The sequence below is a fragment of the Octopus sinensis genome, linkage group LG20 (genome assembly GCF_006345805.1).
Source record: "Octopus sinensis linkage group LG20, ASM634580v1, whole genome shotgun sequence".
Classification (NCBI taxonomy): domain Eukaryota; kingdom Metazoa; phylum Mollusca; class Cephalopoda; order Octopoda; family Octopodidae; genus Octopus; species Octopus sinensis.
Window position 1 is genome coordinate 29683990 of NC_043016.1, and position 25236 is coordinate 29709225.

At 38.6% G+C, this 25236-nt stretch overlaps 1 protein-coding gene across 1 annotated transcript in view; it reads left to right on the forward strand.

Annotated features, from left to right (window-relative positions):
* LOC115222555 (spastin) overlaps positions 1 to 24220 on the forward strand; it is a 108616-nt gene extending 84396 nt beyond the window's left edge. Inside the window, exons 5-12 of the mRNA XM_029792821.2 lie at positions 6127 to 6284; positions 7500 to 7626; positions 11616 to 11680; positions 13448 to 13522; positions 21152 to 21223; positions 22255 to 22330; positions 23208 to 23339; positions 24036 to 24220. Coding sequence (XP_029648681.2) covers positions 6127 to 6284; positions 7500 to 7626; positions 11616 to 11680; positions 13448 to 13522; positions 21152 to 21223; positions 22255 to 22330; positions 23208 to 23339; positions 24036 to 24220 — 890 coding nt within the window. The remainder of the gene's footprint in view (positions 1 to 6126; positions 6285 to 7499; positions 7627 to 11615; positions 11681 to 13447; positions 13523 to 21151; positions 21224 to 22254; positions 22331 to 23207; positions 23340 to 24035) is intronic.
* Positions 24221 to 25236: the final 1016 nt, after the last annotated feature.

Sequence of the window (25236 nt, forward strand, 5' to 3'; positions counted from 1 at the left end):
ACTCAAGACTTATGAAAGGAAAGCTTTATATCACTCAAAACGCATGAAATGACAGCTAGCTAAAAGTTTGATAATAAGCATGGACATTTAGGACAGACTTATGAAAATGCTTTGGATATGTAAAGGGTTAATGATTTACTAATGTTTTTCTAATACCATCTTTTATATGACAAAGCTTTCATGAACCAAGTTACTAATCACTAATTCCTTCATTTTTAACATCTTACAGTTCTTTGAAGGTAACAAATGCTAATGTGTTACTAATCTTGTTTTCTCATTTATGAACAATGTTTGAATTTAATTATTTAGAGAATGGTGCAACAGCTTGGGAAGTATTTTCTTTTATAACCCTAGGCCAACCAATGCTTTGTGAGGAGGAAATTGCTAATGGAAAACTTTGTGGAAGCCTGGCATTTGTGTGTGTGAATGTGGTGTGTGTATATTTGTGTGCTTGTGTGTGAATGTTTTACAAAACTACCTAGAAATATAAATATAGTTGATGTCAGTGTTGTTTGTGGTTAGGCTATTACAGATTGCCTACTAGCTCAGCAACCTTAAATTTGCCTGCATTTAAAAAAAATATATCTTTTACTTGAAAAACAAACAAGGTTTGGCAAACAAGAAATGATTGTAGCCATAAAAATCCTGCCTCAAATTTATTCCCATCTAAGCCATGTTAGCATGATAAACAAACAGTAAACATAACAAAACTGTATTAACAAGCATTTGCATAGATTAGATTGGAAAAAAACTGTTGTTGACTTTATAAGTGTTTTGATATCATTTAGAATAACTTTGCAAGCATTTGTTTAGCATTTCTGATTGCTCTGTCAAATGTAATACTCTTTACTCTTTACTCTTTTACTTGTTTCAGTCATTTGACTGCGGCCATGCTGGAGCACCACCTTTAGTCGAGCAAATCGACCCCGGGACTTATTCTTTGTAAGCCCAGTACTTATTCTATCGGTCTCTTTTGCCGAACCGCTAAGTGACGGGGACGTAAACACACCAGCATCGGTTGTCAAGCAATGCTAGGGGGACAAACACACACATACACACACATATATATATATATATATATACATATATACGACAGGCTTCTTTCAGTTTCCGTCTACCAAATCCACTCACAAGGCATTGGTCGGCCCGGGGCTATAGCAGAAGACACTTGCCCAAGATGCCACGCAGTGGGACTGAACCCGGAACCATGTGGTTGGTTAGCAAACTACTTACCACACAGCCACTCCTGCACCTGTAATGCTTATTAATTCACATTGTTTTGAATTTTAATCGTGCATTATCTTGTAGCTTCAAAATTTCAATGGTGTCTTTGTATATATTTAGAACGACGTTGTAGGATAGGTGTGAGAGTTTGAACATAAAACAGGTAAAATATTTGGGCTGGATATAGTCAGATTAAATACTAAAGGATTAAAGCACTTTCAGTACTTCATTTCATTGAAGAGCAGTTATTAGGTTGTGGAATTAATCCATCACCTAGTTTAACATCATTAAGTGACCCTTGGGTGCCTTTCAGCAGAGTCCACTATGTTACAAGCATTTCAGCAAAGGGCCTCTGGGCTGCAAACGACTTTCTCCATTCTTGTTTTCAGTCTTGGAGGACCTGAAAAGCTGAAGAGGCATTAGTTGTAAATGATTGTTTTATCATTTATGATAATTGCAAATAACTGTTGTTAATTTCCAATACTCTGCAAGAAAGTATCTGGCCATGGGGCAAACATTATTTTCCAGGTGAGGGTCAGTGACAGGAAAGTCATAGAAAAATGGCATAGAAAATTCTTTTCAATAAAACTCTGTCTGATCCATGCAAGCATGGAAAATGGACATTAAATGATGATTATTAGTATTATTATTATTAGTTGGCCCCGTGCCATCAAAAATGCTGGTTAATTGTAGTATTTTATATATATATATATGGATGGTAAATCAAATTAATACACTTGACAATGTTGCATAGTTATTGTCTTTTGAGATGTGACATTGATTATTGTTTGTTACTGAAAGAACACCAATTCACACATACTTTCACATACTTCCCCTTGTACACGCATACACATATACTCGCACAGAGTTGAAACGCTGTTTGATTTTTCTTTTCAGCATTGAAAGTTCACTGTCCCACTTCCATTGAACACACACACACACACACACACGATTCCCTTTTACATACACACACATTTGAAACACTCCCACAACCAGTTTACCACTACCCCTTCTTCCCTTATTCATCTATCACTCCTTCCTTTCTCTCTTATGTTGTGATGGAGAAAGACACGAGTATTATTATAGTAGAAGATATATACTCACACATGAAAACACATGCATTTACACATACATGTGCACGCACACACACACATGTATAAACATACATACATAGAGACACATGCATGCACATATATACATGTACACACACTCATGCATGCACACACGCACACATTAGTTTAAAGTGCACAATCATCTGACTGTGATGGATGGATATTCTGTGCTGTTCTGTGCAACAACCATCACCAGCTTCCAGAAGTAGGCTCCACTAAATTAGCTGCCATTCTCCTGGTAGAACCTTACTCTGGACCTTGATTCACTCTTATTGTAATCAATTATCGTTAGTGGGCATCTACTGAGAATTCCTGTTGCATAGCAACTCTAGCATTACTCTGTTGCTGAACTCACTCAAGTCTGAGATATCATTTCCCACATGAGTGGTTGATATTTGCAAAGTGTCTGTTTAGTCTATAGAATTTTGGAAAGTCATATAAAGCTATACTAATCAATTTTTAACTGCCACAAACGCGCACGCGCACACACACACACACACACAGAGGCAAAATTTTGAAGTAGTTTTAGCATGAAATGCAATTGTCATCATCATCATCATCATCATCATCATCATCATTATCATTTAATGTCCACTTTTCATGCTGACATGGGTTTGACGGAAACTGGTAAGCCGGAGGGCTACACCAGGTTCCAGTCTGCTTTGGCATGATTTCTATGACTGGATGCCCTTCCTAATGCCAACCACTCAGAGAGTGTAATGGGGGCGTTTTACGTTACATTTACATGACATCACCAACGGCCACAACTACAATTTCATTTGGCTTGATGAGTTTTCATAAGCACAGCATATTGTCAAAAGGTCTTGGTCACTTATCATCATGTCTGTTAAGCCTGACATTTGAAGATCATGCTACTGGTAATGGCTACAATTACGATTTCGTGGGTGGTGCCATTCACATGGCACTGGCAACAGCCAGCTTTCATATTTCTTAAGTTAGCATGCTCCATAGGCATGACTCTCTCTCTCTCTCTCTCTCTCTCCTCTCTCTCTCTCTCTCTCTCTCTCATATGATGCTAACTGAGACCAGAAAATTATTACTTGCATGACTCTCTGATAAGAAGTTTGGTTCCGAACCACATGGCTCTTGGTTAAGTCCTACTGCATGGCACCTTGGGAAAAATGTCTTCTGCCATAGCTCCATCTCACCAAAACTTTATGAGTGGATTTTTATAGATTTGTGTGTATGTGTGTGTGTCTTTGTTTGTCCCTCATCACCACTTGACAACCAATGTTAGTTTGTTTACATCCCCACAACTTAACAGTTCAGCAAAAGAGACAGAATAAGTACCAGACTTAAGAAAATATAAATTCTAGAGTTGATTTGTGCAAAGTAGGGCCACAGCTTGGCTACAGTCCAATGACTAAAGCAAGTAAATGGTAAAAGATAACAGAAGTAATTAGTGTATTAACATTGGAAATGTTCTGTGTTGCTCACTAAGAGCTTGAAATTTAAGCAAATGAATTGGAAGTGGATGAAAATGCAAAAGACAAAGACAGTCTCACTATTTACTGATGATGTATAATATGGTACCTGGATATCTGGAATTATAATTAATGAAAGACATAGTTTCCTCTCAAGAATATTGTTGTTTAACTCCAGGTCGGTCCTTATTAAGCAGATCTATAGTCAGTGGTGTTCCAGTTATGATCATCCTGTCTATTTCCCGGCTGTGTTGCGCCTAGGGAATAGCTACTGTTTCTTGGAGATTGAACCCCTACTTACCCACACACACACACACATAATGGCAGAGCTTCAAAGACTGGGATGGAGAAGATTTCTGTGCCAACAATGCTTAAGCTGGTGACTCTTGGTCCTAAAATGTGGAAGAGTGCTTGCATGCATGGTTGCTTCCCAACCACATGGTTTGTGGTTCAGTCCCACTGCATGGCACCTCGGACAAATGCCATCTACTGTAACCCTGAACCAACCAAAACCTTTTGAGTGGATTTGGTAGAAGGAAACTGAAAGAAGCGTATCACATATATGTGTGTGTGTGTGTTTGTCCCCACCATCACTGCTTGACAACTGGTGCTGCTGTTCACATTCCTGTAACTTAGCGGTTTGGCAAAAGAACTGATAGAATAAGTAGCAGGCTTTAAAAAAATCAAGTACTGGGGTCAGTACATTCAACTAAAACTACTTCATGGTGATGCCCCAGAATGGCTGCAGTCTAATGACTGGAAAAAGTAAAAAGGTAAATAGATGCAAAGTGTCCAATTTGTAGTCAAACTTAAACGAGCTGTCTATAATGTTGTCTTCAGTTGTGGCTGGCAGACTTCAAAGAATAATTCACTGACTTCATCTTGAGGAAATGTGTTTTTAAATTTTGTGGTCAGCTCTTGAAGGGGTGATTGAGCCTCTATGTAGTTGCTCAACTTGCAAGAAGTAAAGGCGAAGGAGTGGCTGTGTGGTAAGTAGCTTGCTTACAAACCACATGGTTCTGGGTTCAGTCCCACTGCATGGCACTTTGGGAAAGTGTCTTCTACTATAGCTTCGGGCCTACCAAAGCCTTGTGAGTGGATTTGGTAGAAGCAAACTGAAAGAAGCCCGTTGTATGTATATATATATATATGTATGCGTGTGTATATGTTTGTGTGTCTGTGTTTGTCCCCCCAACATCGCTTGACAACCGATGCTGGTGTGTTTAAGTCCCAGTAACTTAGTGGTTTGGCAAAAGAGACCGATAGAATAAGTACTAGGCTTACAAAGAATAAGTCCTGGGGTCGATTTGCTCGACTAAAGGCGGTGCTCCAGCATGGCCACAGTCAAATGACTGAAACAAGTAAAAGAGTAAGTGGTATGAAGGATATTAACCAAATATTCTTCATACCACACCTTAGCATGGAGGAATAGAGAGAGAGAGAGAGAGAGAGAGAGAGAGAGAGAGAGAGACGTATTTGATAATATTGTTCTGAATGAACTGTGCCTGGGGAAAGGTTGGATGGTCAAGACTGAAAACACCTTTGATTATGCTGTCTAACACAGTTTTTGTCCTTCAGTAGTAACTGTTATTTCCTATTTGCTTACCCCTAGGAAGTATGAAAAGTGGCTAATATTTCCATCAAAATTTGTTTTTGTTATATTTATTCAAAGCCCAAAGATTTTCTCTCAACTCATGACTATGATGCTCCCCCCCACTACTCCTGCTCATCATCAGAGATGTACAAATTGTCAACCACTAAGGGATATGCTTAAATGATTAAGGTTAAGCAACTGACAACTGATCTGTAGTATTGAGCAGAATATTTGCTATAACGATATTTCTGCTTCAGCAGTGAATCTGTCTGAAATGTAATGGAAAATAGGTCAGTTTCTAAACATTGATATCTAGTGACAAAAGCAAAGTTTGAAGGGAATAATTGTCATTTCCTTTGATTTCTAGATAGAAGCAAATAGGAAATAACACTGACCAAAGGCAATAAAATAGAAATAAAAATTTTGTTACACATTGTTATGGATTTGCTTAGATAGTGGTTGACTTGAGCCAAAATTATGACAACCACTTAGGGTGTTGTACTAGCTTGTGAGGCAGTGTTACCATTAAAGATTAACATATGGTAAGGAGATGTGGTAGATATGGATAAGAGAAGATAAAAGTGAAAGGGGAAATGAATGGAGAGGAAGAGAGAAACATGTTGTAGAGACATGAGTGGAGAGGGAGAAAAACAGAGAGAGTGAGAAGAGAACAAGGAGTTGGATTAATAAGAAAAAGAGACAATGTTATTATTACCTTGTATTAAATGATTGATTATTTTTATACTTTTAGTTGCAACAAAACCATTAAAGCCATCCAAAAATCAATTACTAGTGCATAAAAGCAACACGTTACCTCGAACTAGAAGTACATCAACTTCAACCCTGCGAGAAAGTCCAACTTTATCACCTAAAAAACAGGTTCACAAACGACAGTTATCACAACCTGATGTAAGTTACTTTTTATTATTATTTCATGTAGACAAAGTCAATATGATTGGAATTCTTTTTATGGCTACCATTGTTAAGGCAAAACAGTTTTGTTTTTATGCAATAAAAATTCTATATATTTTATCTGATTTTATGGGTCTTAAATTTTTACATTTTTCTCATACTCTTTTACTCTCTTTTACTCTTTTACTTGTTTCAGTCATTTGACTACGGCCATGCTGGAGCACCGCCTTTAGTCGAGCAATTCGACCCTGGGACTTATTCTTTGTAAGCCCAGTACTTATTATATCGGTCCCTTTTGCCGAACCGCTAAGTGACGGGGACGTAAAACACACCAGCATCGGTTGTCAAGCAATGTTGGTGGGGGGACAAACATAGACACACAAACACACACACACACACACATATATATACATATATACGACAGGCTTCTTTCAGTTTCCGTCTACCAAATCCACTCACAAGGCATTGGTCGGCCCGGGGCTATAGTAGAAGACACTTGCCCAAGATGCCACGCAGTGGGATTGAACCCGGAACCATGTGGTTGGTTAGCAAGCTACTTACCACACAGCCACTCCAAATGAGTAGTACATGTATTTCAAAGGGCCAATCGTGTCACACTCAGTGTCATGCTGAATCTCCCCGAGAACTACATTAAGGGTACAATTCTCCACAGTGTCTGTGGAGTGCTCAGCCACTTCCATGTTGATTTCATGCGCAGGCTGTTCCATTGATCAGATCGACTGGAACCCTCTTCGTCATAACCGACAGAGTGACAGTAAATTAAGTTAGAAAAAATAAACAAATATTTTCTCTAAAACGCCTGTAATGTTATGTCTTTTAACCTTTTAGCATTCAGATTACTCTGTCAGATGTAATGCTTATTTATTCACATTGTTTTCAATTGATCATGCATTATCTCATAGCTTTGAGATTTCAATGATGTGATTGTTTTTAGAATATTTTTGTTTTTTTGCAGAGTAGGTGTGAAAGGCCTGTTTGAACATAAAACAGATAGAATATTTGGGCTGGATACGGCCAGTTTAAATGCTAAAGGATTAATACAAATTTAAAAGTAACATTATCTAGTATTCTCCTGTTGTCCAGTTCTCACTGTATTCTTTGATATATATTCAGGAGTGTCAAGGAATTTTAGAGGAATAAATATGTTTTAGAAAATTGGTATGAGATCTTATTAAAACTGTTTTCTTTCAGATGAAAAGCTCTCCGAAAAAAGAAAAACAGTTACCTGCTAGTTTTAAAAACGTTGACAAAAAATTGGCTAACCTCATTTTAAATGAGATTGTTGATTCGGGCCCACCGGTTGCATTTAATGATGTTGGTAAGTTTCATATTTATTTTATTTCATTTCTACTAATCTTAATAAGTGACATATTGATATATATATATATATATCGCCATGATAGATCGCTAGCCACTACACATTCTTTATTTTCTTTCTGTGAAAGAGCGTAGGCTCGAAACATTAAAGACTTTTTCACTTCCCAAGCATCTGTTTGTTGTCTACACCACCTGTCTTTGTCTTTTGTTTTTTTTTGTGAATTCTACCTATATATATATATATATATATATACAATACACACACACACACATACATACACACACACTGAGTTTTATAATTGTCATATTGATATATATATATATATATTGATATGAGTTGCCAGTAGACTTAATTGTTTCCTGTATTGATACTATAATTTGGACCATTACAGGGTTCCTTTATCAGGATCCACTCTAATACAAACATCCAGATTATATTTCTGATATAAGGATAAATTTTTATCTCAACCCATTGCTTCCTAATGTGTCTACTCCTACCTGTGTCTACTCATGATTTGTGGCACCTTCTTCCTTTTCCCCTACTGTCTCAGAAATCCTGCAAAAATGGTTTGTCTTGGACATTGTCTGCCTTCCTCTGTATAAGTCATAAAAGAAGCAGCAGCAGAGACTTGGAATATTTTATCACAGAGAAAATAGTCATACATTTTAAATTAATGGCAAATAAATCAAAAAATGGATGCAGAAAAGGTATCAGGTCTTATGCCAACAAAGATCAATTATAAAGCTTTTATATTTCTTATGGTATATGTGAGAAAAGTTTCCACAAATTTAGAATTGTTTGAACATATTTTCTCCCAAAACAAGTTATTCTTATCCCCAAAACTACTGAACCAGAAACAGAGCTTGTAGATATTTTGCACATCTTCCTCATTCCATGTCATTCCTTTCCTACCTTTATACTAACAAGTCAGATTTTTATAGATGTGAGGTTTGCAGATATGACAAGGGTGTGAGAATTTGATACCATTGTATATAGAATCTTTTGTACTCTAGACACAAGTCCTGAAATTTTGGGGGATGAGGAGGCAGTCGATTAGATCGACCCCAGTACACAACGGGTACTTAATTTATCAACTCTGAAAGGATGAAAAGCAAAGTTGAACTCAGCAGAATTTGAACTCGGAACATAAAGACAGATGAAATACCACTAAGCATTTTGCCTGGTGTGCTAATGTTTCTGTCAGCTTGCCACCTTACATTGTATATAGAATACATCATCAACGATGCTTGTATTGGAAATGGGACATTACTGTATACATAATGATGATGATTATATTGATGTTGACAACAGCTTCTTTCATCATCATTATAATTTCAGTGTTTGCTTTTCCATGCTCACTTGAGTTGGATGGGATTTGTTGAGGCAGATTTTCTATGGCTGGATACCCTTCCTGTTTCCAAGCAAAGTAAAATTTCCTCATAGACAGACACGTTTTTTTCATGGAAGACTGGAAATGGACACCACATGCATAATGGTGATATTCATTTACAACTATCATGTTCGGTCAAGGAATGGAGGCAGCAAAACATACAACACACACACACACACACACACACTCTCTCTCTCTTTCTCTCTCTCACTCAACTCGCCACTCTCACATACACACACGCACACACACACTCTCTCTCTCTTTCTCTTGCTCTCTCACTCACTCCACCTCACAATACACACACACGCACACACACACTCTCCTCGTCTCCCTTTCTCTCTCACTCACGCACTCTCACATACCACACACGCACACACACCACTCTCTCTCTCTTTCTCTCTCACTCACTCGCACTCTCACATACACACACGCACACACACACTCTCTCTCTCTTTCTCTCTCACTCACTCGCACTCTCACATACACACACGCACACACACACTCTCTCTCTCTTTCTCTCTCACTCACTCGCACTCTCACATACACACACGCACACACACACTCTCTCTCTCTTTCTCTCTCACTCACTCGCACTCTCACATACACACACGCACACACACACTCTCTCTCTCTTTCTCTCTCACTCACTCGCACTCTCACATACACCCACAACGCACACACACACTCTCTCTTCTTTCTCTCTCACTCACTCGCACTCACATACACACACACGCACACACAAAATCTCTCTCTCTTTCTCTCTCACTCACTCGCACTTTCACATACACACACGCACACCACACACTCCCTCGCTCTCCTCTTTCTCCTCACTCACTCGCACTCTCACTACACACACGCAACACCACACTCTCTCTCCTCTCTTCTCTCTCACTCACTCGCACTCTCACATACACACACGCACACACACACTCTCTCTCCTTTCTCTCTCTCACTCACTCGCACTCCACTCTCACATACACACGCACACACACACTCTCTCTCTCGCTTTCTCTCTCACTCACTCGCACTCTCACATACACACACGCACACCACACTCTCTCTCACTCTCTCTCTCTCTCTCTCTCACTCACTCGCACTCTCACATACACACACGCACACACACACTCTCTCTCTCTTTCTCTCTCACTCACTCGCACTCTCACATACACACAACGCAACACACACACTCTCTCTCTCTTTCTCTCACTCACTCTCACCTCTCTCGCACATACACACACGCACACACACACTCTCTCTCTCTTTCTCTCTCTCACTCACTCGCTCTCTCACTCAATACACACACACACACACACACTCTCTCTCTCTTTCTCTCTCACTCACTCGCACTCTCACATACACACACGCACACACACACTTACGCATGTGCGTGTTTGTGTGTATGTCTCTGTGTATGTATGTATCTATTTCTCTCTCTCTCTCTCTCTCTCTCTCTATATATATATATATATATATATATATATATATATATATATACACACACACACACATATATACATACATTCTGCAGAGTGGTTGGTGTTAAGAAGGGCATCCAGCTGTAGAATCCTTACCAAAACAGACACAGTAGCCTAAGGTAAATTTTCTACCTGGCCAACTCCTGTCATCCATCCTACTCATGCATGCATGGAAGATGGACATTAATCGATGATGATCCCCTCTCTCTCTTTCGGAGAGGCACTGAGCAGCTATACGCACACATACACACACGGCAGTAACTTCCACCTACCGAATTCAACCACAAAGCTCCGGTCGGCTCGGGGCTATAGTGGAAGACACGTACCCAAAGTGCCACGCAGCGGGACTGAACCCGAAACCATGTAGCTAGGAACCCCCCCACATACACATACATAAAGGATCTTCACTTTGCAAGTTACTTGATGACCCTGCCAGTGCTGGTGCTGTGTAAAAAGTATTATGTTCACTCTGTAAAGTGGTTGGCATTAGGAAGTGCATCCAGCCATAAAAACCCTACCAAAAACATGCAGTAGAGCCTGGTGCTGGCCTCTGGCTTGCCAGCTTCTGTCTAACAGCCCAACCCATGCCAGCATGGAAAACGAATGTCAAATGATTATGATGATGATTGAGAGATTGATATACACATGACAGGTTTCAGTTTTCCTCCTTTCAAATCCAATACTCTTTTACTCTTTGTACCCTTTTACTTGTTTCAGTCATTTGACTGCGGCCATGCTGGAGCACCACCACCTTTATCGAGCAACTCGACCCCGGGACTTATTCTTTTGTAAGCCCAGTACTTATTCTATCGGTCTCTTTTGCCGAACCGCTAAGTAACGGGACATAAACACACCAGCATCGGTTGTCAAGCAATGCTAGGGGGACAAACACAGACACACAAACACACACACGCATATATATATATACATATATACGACGGGCTTCTTTCAGTTTCCGTCTACCAAATCCACTCACAAGGCTTTGGTCAGCCCGAGGCTATAGTAGAAGACACTTGCCCGTTAAATTTATATAATAATAATTCGTATACCCATGCAATTTACTGTTGTGTGAGCTTTTTAGTTTTACTTTTAAAATTTTTAATTCTTTTTTTTAATGTTTTTAGCTGGACAACAAATTGCTAAACAAGCCCTGCAAGAAATTGTTATTTTACCTTCCCTGCGACCTGAGGTAATTATTTTTCCACTTGACCTTCATCCTGACTACCAGTCATTAGTTTTATGTTTTCACATATGATTCTTTTATTCTTTTACTTGTTTCAGTCATTTGACCGCAGCCATGCTGGAGCAAAGCCTTAAAGGATTTTAGACAAGCAAATTGACTCCCAGGAATTATTCTTTGTAAGCCTGGTACTTATTCTATCAGCCTGTTTTGCCAAACTGCTAAGTTAAGGGGACATCAACACACCAGCACTGGTATATATATGATGGGCTTCTTTCAGTTTCCGTCTACTAAATTCACTCAGAAGGTTTCGGTCATCCTGACGCTATAGTAGAAGGCACTTGCCCAAGGTGAAACACTGTGGGACTGAACCCAGAACCATGTGGTTGGCAAGCAAGCTACATACCCACACAGCAATGCCTGCTATATAGAAATTATTAATATCTGTGTCTGGTGCTCAGTGAAAAGAATGTAACAGTGATGTTCACTGAATATGCTGCTCTGCATTTATTTCAGAAGAAAGTCACAATGTGTAACTATGGGTTTGATTATTTCTTTAGAGGAGATGTAACATTGGAAACATAATTACATGCATGCACACTTGTGTACACACACACACACACACAATATATATATATATGTGAATTGTAGTCATAGTTGTTACTGGTGCCATGTAAAGGACACCCATGCATTGTAGTCATGGTCGTTGTCAGTGCCATATAAATGGCACCCACCCATGAATTGTAGTTGTGGTTGCTACCAGTGTCATGTAAATGGCACCTATGCCAGTGGCACGTAAAAACACCCATTATACTCATAGTATGGTTGGCACTAGGAAGGGCATCCAGGTGTAGAAACCATGCCAAATCAGACTGGAACCCGGTGCAGCTCCCTGGCTCATCAGCTCAAGTTAAACTCTGTAACCCATTTGTTATTTATGTTTGAGTTGCATAATAGTGGTTTTATCTCTAATTCATATTATATATATATATATATATATATATATATATATTAAAAAATTATGGAATGGAGTTGATAAAATCCAGGCTACATAGGTTTCACAGCTAGCGGAACCTCAGCAGATGTAAATTATCCAAACGAGGGAGTAGATTGCAAGCCACTGAGGCTAACGACACTTTGATTATACGAAGTTTACATTGTCATTAAGAGATCCTGTGTTAATTTGTTGGGAATTTGATTGAAATGCGCCAACCTTCTGTGCCAATTAATCACTATTGTTCCTGAAAGTTTTACATCTACGTTTTGCTTGAAGCTCACTAACTGCCTATACCTTGATCCTGGGATCTTATCTTTACATGTGTGTGTGTGTGTGTGTGTGTGTATGCATTTTTCATGCCTTGTTCGTGGGCTAACAAGGTAACGAATGGTTTAATGTGAAATGATCTTAACAATTGTTCAAGTGCCTCCAAAATGGAGATGAGTACCTTTGGTGTTGAGCATTCATTTTCTAACAGAATAAGTACCAGACTTTAAAAAATAAAAGTGCTAGGGTTGATTTGTATGTCTAAATCTTGTTAAGTGGTGCTCCAGCATGGTCACAGATTAATGAAAGAAACAGGTAAAAGATAAACTCAAATTTTGTAAAGTCAAACATTCAAATTCAGATGTTTTAAAATATTAATATTTTCAATATAATAAAACACTCGTATTTGTTGAAATGATTAGTTATTGATTAATGATAATTGTTAATTTTTGTCTCACCTTTCTTTTTTTTTTTTTGTTATTCTTAATTTCCTTTAATTTCTATTGTTTCAGCTTTTTACTGGATTGAGGGCACCTGCAAGAGGATTATTACTCTTTGGCCCCCCAGGAAATGGTAAAACCATGCTGGTATGTTCATATTAATATAGTTTCACATTTTGTTCCTGTCGTAAATGCAAATGCGTTTGTTAATTTTTTGTTTGGGGGTTACAAAGGAAAGCCAATGTTCATGACCCCTTTACAAGGTTTACATGACTAGTAAGAAGGAGGTAGGGAGAGAGAGAGTGGGGAGGAAGAAGAAAGAGAAAGCAGGTTCACTGAAGACACCCAAAATGCCAGGTGGTGGTGGTGGTGGTGGTGTTGGTGGACCATATAATGGGTTAGGGATTAGTTTGTGAATCAAGAAGGCCATTATAATATTTGAACTCAGAAGGCAAAGAACTGGAATAATCACTACAAGGAATCTGGTTTGGTGTTCTTATAGTTCCTCCACTCCTATTGCCTTGCCTTTGCTCCCTCTAGATGTGAGTAACCATGCTGATCCTTCTACAAGACCCTTCCCACAAGCCTCTCATTGTAATCTCTCATTCCTGAGGAAATGAAGCTGAATCCCTTTTTCCTCACCAGGGTTCATAGTCCTGTGAATTACATGGCAGTCTTAATAGTGCAGAGGGAATGAGAGAAGCACCCAGTCCATGCTGTAAAGTGGTTGGCATTAGGAAAGGAATCCAGAAGGGCAGAAACCATACCAAAGTAGACATTGGGACTCAGTGTAGACCTTAGACACATCAGATCCTGTTGAACTGTTCAACCCATGCCAGCATGGAATGTGGACAGTAAATGATGGTGATGATGATAATAATCTAAGAAGGATGAAAGGTGAGGTCGACCCTTAGACGTTAGATGATGATGATAGCGTATTATGTTGGACTATATGATTTTTCTTTTTAAGATGGTTGTAAATTGAAGAAGGTTTTGTTGCTGTTTCTAGCAGGTCAAGTAAATGTTCTTCCATTGGCTTCATTTTCTCTTGGGTTTAATACTGCCTTGCAGAATCAATTGATGCAGTTTAATATAAATTGGTGCTTTGCCATTAGCAAGAGAAATTTGGATGCAAAATAATTTTATTATAATATCTGAAGGAAAAAAAAAAAAAAATCAATTTTTGATTCCTAGAAAGAAAAAAAAATAATAATGTAAAATTTGAAATAAAGAAATAAAAAAAAGGAAATGTAGAAAGAAAAATGAAAAAGAAAATTCTGCCAGCATCCATAAAGCAAGATTTGTAATACACTGCTTTAAGATGATGGTGGTGGTGGTGGTTGTGGTGTTAGTGTTGGTTGCAGTGGTGATGATGGTGGCAACGATTGTGGTTACATAAGAGATTTTGTAAAGTGGGGTGCAGGGCCGTTTTTTGTAGTTCTTGTATCTTTTACTTGCTTCACTCATTAAACTGCGGCCATGCTGGGGCGCCGCCTTGAAGAATCTTGGTCAAACGAATCGACAACAGTACTAATTTCTATTTGAAGTCTGGTATTTATTGTTGGTCTCTTTTGCCGAACCGCTAAGTTACGGGGCCGTAATACACCAACACCGGTTTCAAGTGGTGGGGATGAAGGAAAACACAGACACAAAGACGCGGGCACACACACACACCCTATATATATATATATATATATATATATATATATATATATATATATATATACTAGCAGTATCGCCCGGCGTTGCTCGGGTTTGTAAGGGAAATAACTATATAAGCATTTTAGAGATGTAAAGTATAATAGCCATCTCAATATGGTTAACCACAAAGGGTGGGGTGTTACTGTAGCTTTTTACGTTCTGAGATTTAATAATAAATTTTTAGAGAGTTACTTCCCTTATATATGCCAAAAATGCATTAAAAATGGGAAAAATTGATGGTAAATTTTTTTTAAAATCATAGACTCATTGTAGACGCACGCTAATACCCAGAAGGGCTTGATATGAATCACGACTATAAGATACCCGGTTTTGGTTAAACTGCACCGCAAAATGTGGAAGTAGTTAGGAATCTAAATCGTAGGAGACAGACAGCACACAACCTCACTTTTATATATAAAGATATATACACGACGGGCTTCTTTCAGTTTACGTCTGCCAAATCCACTCACAAGGCTTCGGTCAGCTTCAGGCCATAGTGGAAGACACTCGCTGAAGGTGGCATACAGTCGGAGTGAACTCAGAACCCAAAACTTTGTGGTTGGGGAGAACATTTTTTTACCACTCCCGTTATCATTGAAATGAAATTATTCTTTTTAATCAGCAGTAACGACTGTGGTGTAAAATATTTCAGGGGAGGTAACTTTATTGACAACAATGGACGGTTTGAAATTTCTATCTTGTTTTAGCCCGTTTTAGTCCCAATCCAGCATAGCTATGACGAAAGCCATGACCATCTCGTCTTATTTTCACACATAGTATTAATGTAGTACTACATTATACCCATTGGTATATCCTTTAGTCGAGCAAATAGACCCCAGGACTTATTCTTTGTAAGCCCAGTACTTATTCTATCGGTCTCTTTTGCCGAACCGTTAAGTTAAGGGGACGTAAACACACCAGCATCAGTTGTCAAGTGATATTGGGGGGACAAACACAGACACACACACACACACACACCACACACACACATATATATATATATATATATATATATATATATATATATACATACACATACATATACAGTTTCCGTCTACCAAATCCACTCACAAGGCTTTGGCTGGCCTGAGACTTGTTCTGCATAGGACAATGTTACTACTCTTTTTAAGCCCTGGTAGACACCTCCACATGGTTAATGGCACAATATGTGTCCAATATATTGCAAACAAGGGAGCGAACAACTCCATCTAGCGGCGACTGGACAAGCTTATATATATATATCTATATATATAAAACTCTAGTTGTGTGAGTGTCTGTCCCCTTCGATTTAGATTCCTAACTCCTCCCACATTTTGCGGTGCAGTTTAACCAAATTCGGGTATCTTATAGTCGTGATTCATATCGAGCCCTTCTGACTATTAGCGCGCGTCAACGATGAGTCTACGATTTAAAAAATAATTTAACATCATTTTTTATTCCATTTTAATGCATAAAATGCATCGTATGTCGATGGCGGCGGAGTTGGCGTCCACGCTCACAGCTGCACCTGTTTGCTTCTCCCCCTTCCCTCCCTCGTGAAGCTGTGGGGAAGGGAGTGTAAAGAAATCAACGTCGTAATGTGTTGTGAAGGAAACAAGCGTTCTTTTAGAACAACGACTTCATGGCTTGAAGACACCAAAACAAAAATGGCTAAGAAAGCCCGAATTTATAAGGGAAGTAACTCTCTAAAAATGCTTATATAGTTATTTCCCTTACAAACCCGAGCAACGCCGGGCGATACTGCTAGTATATACATACATACACATACATATACAGTTTCCGTCTACCAAATCCACTCACAAGGCTTTGGCCGGCCTGAGACTTGTTCTGCATAGGACAATGTTACTACTCTTTTTAACCCCCGGTAGATACCTCCACATGGTTAATGGCACAGTATGTGTCCAATATATTGCAAACAAGGGAGCGAACAACTCCCATCTAGCGGCGACTGGACAAGCTTATATATATATATATATATATATATCGTTTTGGGATTTGGTTTGCAAGATTCTTTATATGAGTTCGTGTATTGAAGCATATTCTCTCCCCAGACACAACAGTATATATATATATATACTAGCAGTATCGCCCGGCGTTGCTCGGGTTTGTAAGGGAAATAACTATATAAGCATTTTTAGAGAGTTACTTCCTTTATAGATGCCAATTCGGGCTTTCTTAGCCATTTCTGTTTTGGTGTCTTCAAGCCATGAAGTTGTTGTTCTAAAAGAACGCTGGTCTCCTTGACAACGCATTACGACGTTGATTTCCTTAAACTCCCTTCCCCCACAGCTTCACGAGGGAGGGGAGAAGCAAACACAGGTGCAGGTGTTTGAGCGTGGACGCCAACTCCGCCGCCATCGACACACGAAAAATTATGCATTAAAATGGAATAAAAAATGATGTTAAATTATTTTAAAAATCGTAGACTCATCGTAGACGCGCGCTAATAGCCAGACGGGCTCGATATTAATCACGACTATAAGATACCCGAATTTGGTTAAACTGCACCGCAAAATGTGGGAGGAGTTAGGAATCTGAATCGTAGGAGACAGACACTCACACAACTACAGTTTTATATATATAGACTAGCAGTATCGCCCGGCGTTGCTCGGGTTTGTAAGGGAAATAACTATATAAGCATTTTTAGAGAGTTACTTCCCTTATAAATTCGGGCTTTCTTAGCCATTTTTGTTTTGGTGTCTTCAAGCCATGAAGTCGTTGTTCTAAAAGAATGCTGGTTTCCTTCACAACGCATTACGACGTTGATTTCTTTACACTCCCTTCCCCACAGCTTCACGAGGGAGGGAAGGGGGAGAAGCAAACAGGTGCAGCTGTGAGCGTGGACGCCAACTCCGCCGCCATCGACATACGATGCATTTTATGCATTAAAATGGAATAAAAAATGATGTTAAATTATTTTTTAAATCGTAGACTCATCGTTGACGCGCGCTAATAGTCAGAAGGGCTCGATATGAATCACGACTATAAGATACCCGAATTTGGTTAAACTGCACCGCAAAATGTGGGAGGAGTTAGGAATCTAAATCGAAGGGGACAGACACTCACACAACTAGAGTTTTATATATATAGATATATAGTGTGTGTGCGCGCGCGCGCTCTACAGTTTCCTTGCCTCGACATTGTGTGATAGTTGTAAACGAATGTCATTGTCGTACGGCGATGTTTTTCGTTTCCATGAAAACGTGTCTGGTGGTCACGGGGAAAATATCATAGGTGAGGATTTGTAAATGGGAGGGCATCCGGCCGTTGAAAAGCTGTTCCAACGAATTCCGACAGACTCACGCAAGTATGGGAAAGTGAATGTTAAAAGGGTGTCGGTGACAGCTGCGGCAGCGGAAAGATGACGATTTTATTCATTTGAGATCTATTCTAAAGTAGTCAACAATAGCATGTGTGTCAACATATTCGAAGTGGTAAACCGAGAAAAGTTAATTTATTTAAAGTAACATGTGAAAGCCATATGACGCCGTCACGCTTTCTTGCACATTATGTTGAAGTGATATGCTGTTTATCTGTTTAGGTTCAATTGGGAGAAACCAATGGGAGAAATTTACTATTGTTTCGGCGGAGTGGTGTTGGTCGGAGGGATAGGCGTCAGGAAACCGATAAAGAATTCGTAGCTTTAACTTGAGAATGGTTTGATCTGGAAGACTGAGAGACAAGGGAGACAACTCTGATATTTTAACTAAAACTTCAAAAATTATACATTTTCCCACCAAACCAAGAAAAAACTTTGAATAAACAAATCAATATTAAAATTCGATGTATGTATACAGTACTATGTGTAAATACATGATACTGTTTGGCTACAAAGATTTTCTCCACACACTTTTAATAAGAAAATAATAATGTAATATTAGGCGTAGGAATGGCTGTATGATAAGTAACTTGCTTACCAACCACATGATTCCGGGATCAGTTCCACTGCATGGCACCTTGGGCAAGTGTCTTCTACAATAGCCTCGGGCCGACCAAAGCCTTGTGAGTGGATTTGGTAGATGGAAACCGAAATCCGTCGTATGTATATATATATATGTATGCATGTGTGTGTGTGTACATGTTTGTGTGTCTGTGTTTGTCCCCCCCCCAACATCGCTTGACAACCGATGCTGGTGTGTTTTCGTCCCCGTAACTTAGCGGTTCGGCAAAAGAGACTGATAGAATAAGTACGAGGCTTCCAAAGAATAAGTCCCGGGGTTGATTTGCTTGACTAAAGGTGGTGCTCCAGCATGGCCGCAGTCAAATGACAAACAAGTAAAAGAGAGTATGTAATAAAGCATTATAATTTTTTTAGATGATTTATTATATACCAATGCTGATCATTTTCTCCTCATCTGTATGTGAGTAGCCATGCAGCTCTACAAGAACTTTATCCCTTAGCACGAAGCCAATCCTTCTCCTTCGGAGTTTGTAGTCTTGCAAGCAGCGTGACAACTTTAAGTGTCGATACCGGGAGAAAGGCACCTTGTCCACACTGTAAAGTTGTTGGTTTCAGGAAAGGCAAGCAGTTGTAGAAATCATGCCAAAACAGACAGTGGAGTATGAAACTGTCCTTTGAACCCATCAGATCCTGTCAAACCCATGCCAGTATGGAACATAGACGTTAAATGATAATGATGAAAATTAAATACTAAAAACTAATTTACTGGATTATAATAATCTACTATTGTAGTAGTTATGCATTATTTGTGACATGGTGTTATAAAGTTCTTAAGCAAAATGAGGTCCCATCAGTTGAGATGAGCGGAATTGTTACAAAGTTATCGTTGCAGTTATGAGGTCTTTGTTCATTAATACTGTGTGGCACATTGAATAAATGTCCTCCTCTATGTTAGCCATGGGTCAGTGTAAGTACCGGTGAGAATAGGTTGACAGGAAGTGTATGGCAGTTAGAGTGGTGTACTGGTAATTGAAAAGGTACAGCCTTGTGAAATCATTGTATCACACTGACTCATCATAATCATTTTGATGTCCACTTTTCCATGCTTGCATGGGTTGGACAGAATTTTTTGAGGCAAATTTTCTACAGCCAGATGCCTTTTCTGTTGCCAACTCTCACTTGTTTCCAAGCAAGGTAAAATATCTCCCCATGGCCAGACATGTTTATTGCAGAATATTGGAAATGAATGATACTGCTTTTACAACACTGGTACTTCTTTACAATTATCATGTTACGTTAAGACAAGAAAACACAAACACGCATGCACACACATGGCAGGCATTTTTTCAGTTTCCATCTACCAAATTAACTCACAAAGCCAGAACTACAGTTGGAGACATTTTCCCAAAGTGCCTTGCAGTGGGACTGAACTTGGAACCATGTGGTAGGGAAGCAAGTTTCTCAATTGCACAGCCATGCCTGTGCCTAATTCATCATCACTATTTAACGTCCGCTTTCCATGCTGGCATGAGTTAGATGGTGTGACTGAAACTGTTAAGCTGGAGAGCTGCAATAGGTTCCAGTCTGATTTGGCATGGTTTCTATGGCTGGATGCCCTTCCTAATATCGACTACCCCAAGAGTATAATGGGTGCTTTTCATGTGCCATTTACATGACACCAGCAATAGCCATGACTACGGTTTCATGGGTGCTATTTACATATCACTGGTAACGGCCATGACTACTTTCTCACATGGCTTGACAAGTCCTCTCAAGTGCAGCATATTACCAAAGGTCTCCGTCACTTTGGCCTCCACGAGGCCCAAGATTTGAAGATCATGTTACCAGCAATGGTGACAGTTACGATTTCACAGGTACCATTCACATGACTCTGGCAATAGCCATGACTGCGATTTCACTTAGCTTGACGAGTCTTCCAGTTCTATTTTAGAATTACATTTAAGTTACAAACGATTATGGAATACTTAACTACTAACATTTTAATACAATGAACAGTTACTTCAACTGATTCAACTATTAGTATAATCACAGCTGAAATTGGCAGAGGATCTGTCTACATACTTTTTAAAATTTATATATTACATTTTCTTTTTTATATTCTTCTGGTAAAATCTTGGGAAAATATCCATTTATTTATCTTGTTTCCATTCCAGGCCAAAGCCGTAGCAAATGAATCAAATGCTACATTCTTCAATATTAGTGCTGCCAGTTTAACTTCCAAATATGTGAGTATTGAATCATTTCCACTTACCCTCCACATTACAAAAGATTAGGATTTTGTCGGATGAAAGTGTAAATTATTGACCACACACGCACACACATACACACACAAAAGCATTTTCAGAGTTCATGTGACAAAGGAGAAAGCTAAATTATAGATAAATCAAATGCAATAATACATGTATGTTTGTGTGTGTAAAGATAAGATCCAAGGATCAAGTTAGTGAGCTTCAAGTAATCCATAGAAGATATAAAAAATAACTTTCAGGAATAATAGTGTAGAAGGTTGTAAATTTTTTCCTATATCGAAGTTTGATAAGCAGAAAAAAGTTATTTTTATGGTTTATGGGGTTGCTGTGTATAGGAATAAAATCCAAATTTGGGGAATGGAGCAAGTAAAATCCAAGTTACATACGTTTTGTAACTGGGAGAACCTTGGGATATAGTAATTACTTAAATGTGGGGTAAACTGCTAGCTACTTGTCAGGTCAAAGATATCTTAGTCAAATGAAGGTTACATTGTCACCAAGGGATCCCATGTTAACTCACAGAAGATTTGGTTGATACTAAAGAGAGGGAATTAGAGAGGTATTTGGTAATACAAACAGAAATAGCACTCAAAAGCTATTTAATATTTGACCAGCAGAAAGTTTACACAAGTGACTTAAGGGCCGAGAGTTTTGTGCATCAGCACTTATCATAGTTTAATAAGTATCAACACATGAAATTCTTTGCCCTTGAATTACTTTTATAACTCCTGTTGAATAAAAAACAAAATATTAATCATTATATAAATGATAATAGAACAGGAGTTACATAATCACATACATTAGCTTACAACTGTTTCTGCTATAAGAAACCATGCAACTAGAGTTGAGTGTCAGTGCAACAAGTGTAATATAATATATGATATAATATAATATATATATGTGTGTGTGTGTGATATTAAGATGTGATTTATATTTTATATTTGTAATTTACAGTGATATTTTTAATTGTATATAAAATTTTAGTTTATCAAATTTTTTCTCAACAGGTTGGAGAAGGAGAAAAACTAGTCCGCGCCCTCTTTGCTGTCGCCAGGGAACTACAACCTGCTGTGATTTTTATGGGTAATGTATAAATTTTTGAATCTTTATATACTTGTTAGTAAACCAATGAAAAGTTACATTGAGGTAAATACTTATGAAGAAAACACAAGATTGAAAATGGTATTAAATAATTTCTCAAAGAACTCTAGAAAAGTGTTTTTGTTTTTTTTATACTTACTTCTGTTGCTGGGGGAATGCCTTGAAGAAATTGAAACCCAGTAATTACATTTAAAAAAAAAAATTCTATTAGTTTCTTTTACTTAATCACTGTTATGGGATTTAAATAGAATTCTACTATAGCTTCAGGCCAACCAAAGTCTTGTGAATGGATTTGATGGATGGAAGCTGAACGAAGCCTGATATATATTATATATATGTGTGTGTGTGTGTGTGTGTGTGTGTGTGTGTGTGTGTGTGTGTGTGTGTGTGTGTGTGTGTGTGTGTAAGGCTTCTTTCGGTTTCCGTATATATATATATATATATATATATAGGGTCATCCCATAAATAATGCAGTCTTTTTATACTTCTTCTATTTTTCAAAATTAAGATAAACAAAGTTCTTTTTAAATCTAAAATACACTCTCCTCTGTTTTCTTCAATGCACTTCTATATAACTGGTAGATTTGCAAGGCGCCTCTTCCAAAATTCACTTGTCCATAACAAAAAATACTCCTCCAGTACTGTTCTGACCTTGTCTACAGAATTCATATTTTTTCCACTGCCTGGTACTGCATCAGGGCATTTATTATAATTATTATTTAATGTTCTATATTTGAAAGTTTCAATAACATATTGAGATCGATTCACTGACTATATATCCTTGCCATAAATGTGTGACCATGTGCTGAAATTACGTATTATCATCATCAACATCATCATCAATATTTTTGCTTTTTAGATGAAATCGACTCCTTACTTTGTGAAAGGAGAGAAGGAGAGAATGAAGCTAGTCGTCGCTTAAAAACAGAATTCCTGATAGAATTTGATGGGGTAAGAAACATTCATTGTTACAAAAAATTTTTTTTAAATTGTAATTTTTCAATTTAACATTTTGAAATCAAAGTTCTTAATTAAACTCTTAGAGATGAAGTTTACTATTGTTTCTATGCTAACGGGGTAGAAGTATAGATATATTCTTAGAGACATTAGCTCTGTTTTACTTGTACCACTGGAATGGTGGGCTAATAGACTGGTCAAGTTGTCTTATAAGGGTTAAAAATAACTGCTGATATGTAGAATGCACACATACAAATGCATATCTGTGGCACTCTGTCAGTTACGACAACAATGGTATCAGTTGATCCAGTTAATAGAACAGCCTGCTCATGAAATTATCATACAAGTGGCTGAGCACTCCACAGACACATGTACTCTAAATGTGGTTCTCAGGGAGATTCTGTGAGATGCAGAATGTGATAAGGTTGGCCATTTGAAATACGGGTACTACTCATTTTTGCCAGCTGAGTGGACTGGAGCAACGTGAAATAAAAGTGTCTTGATCAAGGACACAATGCGTCGCCAGGGAATTGAACTCATTATCATAAGGTCATGAGTCAAATACTCTAGCCACTAAGCGACACACCTTCACACAAATGCCTATCTATCTATACATGTGCACACACACACACATACAGACACACGCACATGGACACAAACACCCACCCACCCAACCACCTAAAGAAACAAACACACTTATCTAATATAAATGCAAATGTCAATGTGTCAGTGTGTCACACTTTTTCAAGTTTACTCTTAGAAGCCGTAGCCCAACATATCATGCCATTTTGGAATCGGGCCAATTCCATGAGTAAATTAAAAACATTCTGGGCCAAATCCGGACCTGCAATACTTTGGAGACTAAACTCAAAGGTTGATTTGGTGTCCTTTTTGCAAGATATAACAAAAATGTAGCAATTACTTGAAAATATTGTGTTTTTCTCTTATTATCAGTTGTCGATAGATGAAACTATAAGATCATTAGCCCACTATTGTTTTTACTTTTATCTTTTACCTTTCAGAGGTTTCAGTTATTAGATTGTGGCCGTGCTGGGGCACTACCTTGAAAAATTTTCAGTCAAATGAATCGATGCCCGTACTTTTTTTTTTATTTTTCCTAAGCCTGGTACTTATTCTATTGGTCTGTTTTGCCAAACTACTAAGTTATGGGGATGTAAACAAACCAACACCAGTTGTCAAGTGGTGGTGGTGGACAAAGACACATGCACACAGAAACACACACACATATGCAACAGGCTTCTTTCAGTTTCCGTCTTCCTAATCCTCTCACTCACAAAGCTTTGGTCAGGTTGGGGCTATAGTAGAAGACACTTGCCCAAGGTGCCATGCAGTGGTATTGAACTTGGAACCGTGTGGATGGGAAGCAAACTTCTTACTATGCATTCATGCCAACATCTATGCTGTGATAAATAACATCAGCTGGTTGCAAGTCCTCACAGAATGGGTTTTATTTCAGACATTTCCTTCCATTGTATGGTTGTTGACTCCTCTTAATTCTTCTGCCCTTTGGTAGGTCTTAATTTCTCATTCTGCGAGATGTCCAAAACACACCTCCTTCCTCACCAAGCAAGCTTTCACATTGCTCCCATCCATCCAGTTGCAAATGGGTTTCTTTGCAACAGACTGACATTCTACTCAGGGAGAAATGTTGGCCTGCACATCTGGCCAGCAGAGTGGCACCATTTGAAAGCTACAACACTGTGATGCAGCACATAGTGACCTGTGGTATATAACACCATCTGATGGCCTGGTCAATGCAATTGGTTGGCATCCTTTTTGTCTTGGGAGACAATGGAGTTGCGCATAAAATAGTCTAGTCCGGCTTTTACATTTCATGTCCTGATACACTTCCTGCTGTGGCTGTGTAGTCCTATCCTGGACAAACACTCCCTGTGGCAGGTACCGCAAAT